The sequence below is a fragment of the Piliocolobus tephrosceles genome, chromosome 21, assembly GCF_002776525.5.
Source record: "Piliocolobus tephrosceles isolate RC106 chromosome 21, ASM277652v3, whole genome shotgun sequence".
Taxonomy (NCBI): domain Eukaryota; kingdom Metazoa; phylum Chordata; class Mammalia; order Primates; family Cercopithecidae; genus Piliocolobus; species Piliocolobus tephrosceles.
In genome coordinates this window covers 24,031,775-24,039,270 of record NC_045454.1, presented here as the reverse complement: position 1 = coordinate 24,039,270, position 7,496 = coordinate 24,031,775, and the positions used below count along the sequence as shown (strand labels likewise).

General features: G+C 49.7%; 1 protein-coding gene across 2 annotated transcripts in view; it reads left to right on the top strand.

Annotated features, from left to right (window-relative positions):
• Positions 1 to 7,496, top strand: part of WDR88 (WD repeat domain 88) — a 44,183-nt gene that overhangs the window by 26,293 nt on the left and 10,394 nt on the right. For both annotated transcript variants that reach the window (XR_002735118.2, XM_023229109.2), the window contains exons 8-9: positions 2,453 to 2,535; positions 6,568 to 6,636. Coding sequence is in view for 1 of the 2 variants with exons in the window: in XM_023229109.2 (XP_023084877.1) it covers positions 2,453 to 2,535; positions 6,568 to 6,636 (152 nt within the window). In the remaining variant the exon portion in view is untranslated. The remainder of the gene's footprint in view (positions 1 to 2,452; positions 2,536 to 6,567; positions 6,637 to 7,496) is intronic.

Genomic DNA, 7,496 nt, shown 5'->3' with positions numbered 1-7,496 from the left:
AATGACAGCCTCTGATTGGCCAGGTCTGGGTGATTTGCTCACCTGCAGAGCTAGGGTTTGGGGTCAGAACCCCCTGATGCAGAGGGACTAAGAGTAGGCAAGGAGTGTTTCCCCACAGGAAATTGGGGAGCTGTTGTCAGATAAAGGGACATAGATGTGAATGGGGGCAGTGACAGGAAGCCACCGCGGCTAGCCAGCTCCAGGGAGGGAAGTGGGTGCTCTTGACACTCAGGAGCCAAACGTATGCTCCCCTATCCGAGTGAGGAGCTCTGTGTGTCTGGGGGCCTCAGCTGGCACACACGCCACTGGGGCCTGGCTTGAGAAGTGCTAGGGGGCAACTTTCCCTCTTCAGCAGCACCCCTTGTCTAAGTCCCACTGTGAGGCGCCCTACCAACTTCTGTCCTTGGCTTTATGGGGTTCAGAATCACATGCAGTTGAGCCAAAATCATGCCACTGCGCTCCTATACTCCAACCTGGGTGACGGAGTGAGACTCTGTCTCAAAAAAAGAAAAAAAAAAAAATCACATGCAGTCAATCATTATTATTCCAGATTCTGTATTTGTGAATTTACCTTCTTGCTGATATCTATCTGGAAACTTAAAGTCAACATTCATGGCACTTTCGAGGTCACTCACAGACGTGAAAAGCAGCAAACAATCTAAGTCACCTCCCAGCTGAGGTTGGACAAGGCAACACTCTGCCTTCTTGTTTCACCTCCCACGTGGTAAAATGTCCTTTATGTGGTCTATTTAGCGCCACCGTTTGTTTGATTGTTTGTTTGTTTGTTTTGCTCCCTCTGTTGCCCAGGCTGGAGTGCAGTTGCGCGATCTTGGCTCACTGCAACCTCCGCCTCCTGGGTTCAAGTGATTCTCCTGTCTCAGCCTTTCAAGAAGCTGGGATTACAGGTGTGCACTACCATGCCTGGCTAATTTTTGTGTTTTTAGTAGAGATGGGGTTTCACCATGTTGGCTAGGCTGTTCTTGAACTCCTGTCCTCATGTGATCTGCCTGCCTCCGCCTCCCAAAGTGCTGGGATTACAGACGTGAGCCACCACACCCAGGCTTTCTTTTGCTTTTTTTTTGGTGATTTTCCTGTGTATAATGGCTCCCTTGGCCATGTGTGGTGGCTCACAGCTTGAATTTCAGTGCTGGGGAGGCTGAGGTGGGAGTATTGCTTGAGCCCAGGAGTTCGAGATGAGCCTGGGCAACATAGTGAGACTTCATCTCTACCAAAAAAAGGTGTGCTGGCACCTGCTTGTAGTCCCAGCTACTGAGGAACTGAAGTGGGAGGATCGCTTGAGACCAGGAGTTTGAAGCTGCTATGAGCTAGGATTGCACCACTGCACTCTAGCTTGGGTGACAGAGCAAGACCTTGTCTCTAAACTTAAATAAATAAATAAATAAATAATAAATAAATAAATAAATAAATAAATAAAATGATCCCTAAGCACAGTGCTGAAGTGCTGTTTACTGTTCCTAAGTGCAAGAGCGCTATGATGGGGAAAATGCATGCATCCATTCATGCATGAGTTATAGCTGTTGGCTGTGAGTTCGATGTAAACAAATCAACAGTATATGTGCAATAAGGTGTCTTTAAACAGAAACACGCATAAAACAAGGTTATGTACTGATCAACTGATGAGAATGTGACCAGAGGCTCACAGGAACCTGACCCTGTATTTCCCCTAGAAGTGATGGTTCAGTATTTGCTAATTTAGTGTCTGCAAAAACTGCAGAGGCCGCCAGCCTTTTTGGCGCCAGGGACTGGTTTCACGGAAAACAACTTTTCCACAAACGGGAGGTGTGGGGGATGGTTTCGGGATGATCCAAGTGTATTACATTTATTGTGCCCATTATTTTTATTATTATTACATTGTAATATATAGTGAAATACAAGTCACCATCATGTAGAATCGGTGGGAGCCCTGAGCTTGTTTTCTTGCAACTAGATGGTCCCATCTGGGGCTGATGGGAGACAGTGACAGATTCATCAGGCATTAGATTCTCATAAAGAGTGCACAGCCTAGATCCCTCGCATGTGCAGTTCACAATACGGTTCATGCTCCTGTGAGAATCGAATGCTGCAGCTGATCTGACCCGAGGCAGAGCTCAGGCGGTAATATGAGCGATGGGGAGTGGCTGTAAATACAGATGAAGCTTTGGCTCGCTTGCCCACTGCTCAGTGTCTGCTGTGTGGCCCAGTTCCCAACAGGCCATGGATTGGTACCAGTCTGTGGCCCAGGGGTTGGGGACCCCTGTCATAGAACATAACTACCGTGAATGATGAGAATCAGCTGTAATTGGCTTGGGGTCATGGAGCCACCCCAGGAAGGGGTTTCAGTGTCATCAGAATGAGCTGAGGTGGCACCTTGCCAAGGCATCTTCAGCTGGCTTTGGGCTCACTTGGCTTAGAAATATGATCCCCATCTCCACCGTTTCATTTTCTGTTTTAGGCTCTTTTCTCATTTCTGGAGGATTTGACAGGACTGTGGCTATTTGGGACGTAGCAGAAGGCTACCGGAAGCTCTCCTTGAAGGTACGTGTGGCCAGCATGAGATCGAGGATCTGAACTTCCCTCCGGAGTCCTTCCCGTGCTCAGTGCTGGGTGCTGGGGATGCAGCCATGGGCGACACAGGTCTAGATGCCTCTGTGGGCTGACGAAGGACAGACAGGAAGCCAGCAAACACACCACCGACAGTGAGGAGTGAAATGGAGAAACCACAACAGGGTGACATGATGGTGACAGATGCGGGGGACCCATCCACACTGCACAGGCAGGGAGAGCTTCCCGGAGAAGGAGGTGTTTGAGCTGAGCACAGAAAGGACTGCATAAGTGGGGATCTTGAAGAAGAAGGGCAGTCCAAGCAGAAGGAACAGCTGATGCGAAAAACCCGAGGTGGGAGTGTCCAAGAACAGCAGAAGTTACTGTGCAGGGCTGGGCACGGCAGCTCACGCCTGTAATCCCAGTACTTCGGGAGGCTGAGGTGGGCGGATCACCTGAGGTCAGGAGTTCGAGACCAGCCTGGCCAACATGGTGAAACCCCTGTCTTTACTAAAAATACAAAAATGAGCCGGGTGTGGTGGTGCGAACCTGTAGTCCCAGCTACTTGGGAGACTGAGGTGGGAGGATCATTTGAACCCGGGAGGCAGAGGTTGCAGTGGGCTGAGATTGTGCCATTGCACTTCAGCCTGGGTGATTGAGCGAGGCTCTGTCTCTAACAAAACAACAAACAAAAACCAGAAATTACCATGAAGAGGGATGCATACCATAGTGAGGCATGCACAGAAAGCGTGGGGCTCCAAAATGGGGATGTAACTGGATGCTCTGGGGTACAAGTGAGAGGAGCCCCAACTCAGAGTGGCTCTATGATAAGGGGATGTGTTATCCAACACAGCAAGAACCCACGATTGCCTCATGCACACAGCATGTTCCCCCACGGGGCCCCGCACGCCAGGATTTCTGCACACTCCCTGGTTTCACGACCTCACTGTCACCTTTGGCTGTGAATGCGTGCATCCCTAGTTCTTGGTCTTTCTGTCCCCAGGGACACAAAGTAGACATGTGTCCTCGAGCAGCCCATGTTCAGGTCCCTGGGGCTGGTCTATCTGAGCTGTCTTCTCCTAGGACTTGGGGAGACAAAGCGAGTTTACTCACAGCAAATAAACAGCTTAAAATGGAATGTTAAACCACTCTGTGCTTAAAGTCTCTCTGTCATCTGGGCACAGTGGCTCATGCCTGTAATCCCAGCACTTTGGGAGGCTGAGGCTGGAGGATCATTGGAAGTCAGGAGTTTGAGACCAGCCTGGCCAACATAGTGAAACCCTATCTCTACTAAAAATACAAAAATTGGCCGGGCGTGGTGGCTCAAGCCTGTAATCCCAGCACTTTGGGAGGCTGAGACGGGCAGATCACGAGGTCAGGAGATCGAGACCCTTCTGGCTAACACGGTGAAACCCCGTCTCTACTAAAAAAATACAAAAAAACTAGCCGGGCGAGGTGGCGGGCGCCTGTAGTCCCAGCTACTCGGGAGGCTGAGGCAGGAGAATGGCGTGAACCCAGGAGGCGGAGCTTGCAGTGAGCTGAGATCTGGCCACTGCACTCCAGCCTAGGTGACAGAGCGAGAGTCCATCTCAAAAAAAAAAAAAAAAAAAAAAAAAGATTAGCCAGATGTGGTGATGCCCACCTGTAGCCCCAGCTACTTGGGAGGCTGAGGCATAAGAATCTCTAGAGCCTCGGAGGCAAGGCTGCGGTGAGCTGAGACAGCACCACTGGACTCCAGCCTGGGTGACAGAGCTGGTTGTTCTATTCTCTCTCCTCTTCTCTTCTCTCCTCTCTGTCTGTTCTCCCATCCCCAAACTCCTGTCCTTTTATTACACTAAGCGGTTTAACCTTCTCTCTGATTCCTTTTTCTCTGACCACACGATGGCCTCACCTTCTGCCTCTTTCCGTAAGGGGAAGGCCAAAGAAGGACAGAGATGCTGGCATAAAGCCCAGCCATCATTCAGTGCCTGAGGCAGCAATAGCAGCTATCTGCGCTTAACCCCCCACTTTTTTTTTTGGAGATGGAGTCTCTGCTGGAGTGCAGTGGCGTGATCTCGGCTCACTGCAACCTCTGCCTCCCGGGTTCATGCCATTCTCCTGCCTCAGCCTCCTGAGTAGCTGGGACTACAGGTGCCAGCCATCACACCTGGCTATACATATATATATATATATATATTTTTTTTTGTATTTTTTAGTAGAGACGGGGTTTCACCGTGTTAGCCAGGATGGTCTCGATCTCCTGACCTTGTGATCCACCTGTCTCAGCCTCCCAAAGTGCTGGGATTACAGTCGTGAGGCACCGCGCCCGGCCTGCTCTGAGCTATTTACCTAAAGAAAACATCCCACTCCTCCTCTGCTTAAGCCACAGTGGATCAAGTTTGCAGTTATTGGAAGCCGAAAGCCCCTCACTTACAGGGCCTCTGAGGGGTATTCCCTAGAACGAAGAATGCAAACAAAAACCTGAGACCAGCTGGGAATATAATATTTCTCCCCCAATCCTGCTAAACACCAGAGTACTATTTTAGAAAACCATACACAGTGGCACACAGATTTGTGGTCCCGGCTACTTGGGAGGCTGAGGCAGGAGAATCACTTGAGCCCAGGAGGTAGAGGCTGCGGTGAGCTATGATTGAGCTGCCACACTCCAGCCTGGGGGACAGAGAGTGAGACCCTGTCTCAAAATAAAAATAACTAAATAAATAAATATAGAATGGGCAGGGCATGGTGGCTCATGCCTGTAATTCCAGCACTGTGCGAGGATTAGGCGGGCAGATCACTTGAGGTCAGGAGTTTGAGACCAGCCTGGCCAACATGGTGAAACCCCGTCTCTACTAAAAATAGAAACATTAGCTGGGCATGGTGATGGGCACCTGTAATCCCAGCTACTTGGGAGGCCAAGGCTGGAGAATTGCTTGAACTCAGGAGGTGAAGGTTGCAGTGAGTGGAGATTGCGCCACTGCACTCCAGCCTGGGCAACAAGACCAAAACTCTGTCTCAAAAACAAACCAAAAAAAAAAACCCCCAAAAAAACCAGCAAAAAAACATAGAATGTACATATATCCCACATCTTTACACTTTGTATTCCACCCTCAATGTTGTTGATGAAACCAAGGAAGTACAATGAGCTGCTCTGCTCTTTTTTTTTTTTTTTTTTTGGAGACAGTCTCGCTCTGTCGCCCAGGCTGGAGTGCAGTGGCGTGATCATGACTCACTGCAGCCTCAACCTCCCTGGGCTCAAGTGACTCTCCCACTTTAGCCTCCTGAGTAGTTGGGATTACAGGGGCATGTCACACCATGCCCAGTTAATATTTTGTATTTTTAGTAGAGATGGGATTTCACTACGTTGCCCAGGCTGGTCTCAAACTCCTGGACTCAAGCGATCTGTCCACCTCAACCTCCCAGACTGCTGGGATTACAGGCATGAGCCACTGCGCTCAGCCTGCTAGCTCTGAAATGTTAGCAACACTGGGTTTTTGACTCTTTGTTGTTGTGTTTTTTTTTTTCTTTTTTGAGACAGAGTCTCGCTCTGCTGCCCAGGCTGGAGTGCAGTGGCCGGATCTCAGCTCACTGCAAGCTCCGCCTCCTGGGTTTACGCCATTCTCCTGCCTCAGCCTCCCGAGTAGCTGGGACTACAGGCGCCCGCCACGTCGCCTGGCTAGTTTTTTTTTTGTATTTTTTTTTTTTTTTAGTAGAGACAGGGTTTCACCGTGTTAGCCAGGATGGTCTCGATCTCCTGACCTCGTGATCCACCTGTCTCGGCCTCCCAAAGTGCTGGGATTACAGGCTTGAGCCACCGCGCCCGGCCTGTTGTTTTTTTAGAATGGGACCTCACTCTGTTGCCCAGGCTAAAGTGCAGTGGTACAATCATGGCTCACTGAAGCTTCTACCTCCTGGGCTCAGGTGACCCTCCCACCTCGGCTTCCCAAAGGGCAGGTTACAGGTGTGAGCCACCACACCCAGCTTGTTTTTGTTGTTCTTTCAAAATTATTTTCTCCAGGTTTTCATTAAAATTTGATATTTCTTCAGGGCCATAATGACTGGGTGATGGATGTTGCCATTAGCAACAACAAGAAATGGATCCTGTCTGCTTCCAAGGTAAAAGTGGCCAAGCTTACAATATCGATCACATTCGTCAGAATCGGTGATAGCGGAAGAGTTATTGCCAAGTATAAAATTCCTGGGTGGGTTCGGTGAGCTGTACCTGGCCGGGCCATAGTGTTCACGGAGCTGCCTGGGAATGTGGAGAGCATGTCCTTCCATCCGCAAATGCAAGGAGTTTCCAGGTATTTCTGTGTCTGCACTGTTGACATTTGAACTTTGTTGGAAAAAGTGTCTGACTGGATCGGTGAGCAGTGGAGCCAATGGGGGGCTTGAAGGGAAAGCATTAGCTAATGGATAAGCCTTGGAGACCACCCAGCTACTTGGGAGGCTGAAGTGGGAGGGTGGCCTGAGCCTGGGAGGTTGAGGCTGCAGTGAGTCGTGATGGCATCACTGCACTCCAGCCTGGGCCAAACAATGAGACCCTGACTAAAAAAAAAAAAAGTTGGGTGTGGTGGCCGCTCATGTCTGCTCATGTCTGTAATCCCAGCACTTTGGGAGGCCAAGGTAGGCAGATAGCTTGAGCTCAGGACTTTGAGACCAGCCTAGGCAATGTGGCGAAACCCTGTCTCTACAAAAAATTAGCCAGGCATAGTGATGTGAGCCCAGAGTCTCAGTTACTCTAGGCCCAGCTACTTGGGAGGCTGAGATGGGAGGAATGCTTCAGCTTAGGAGGCTGAGGCTGCAGTGAGCTGTGACCATGCCATTAATACTCTAGCCTGGGTGACAGAATGAGACCCTGGGAAGAAAGAAAGAAGAAAGAAGAAGGAAGGAAGGAAGGAAGGAAGGGAAAGAAAGAGAGAGAGAGACAGAAAGAAAGAAAGAAAGAAAGAAAGAAAGAAAGAAAGAAAGAAAGA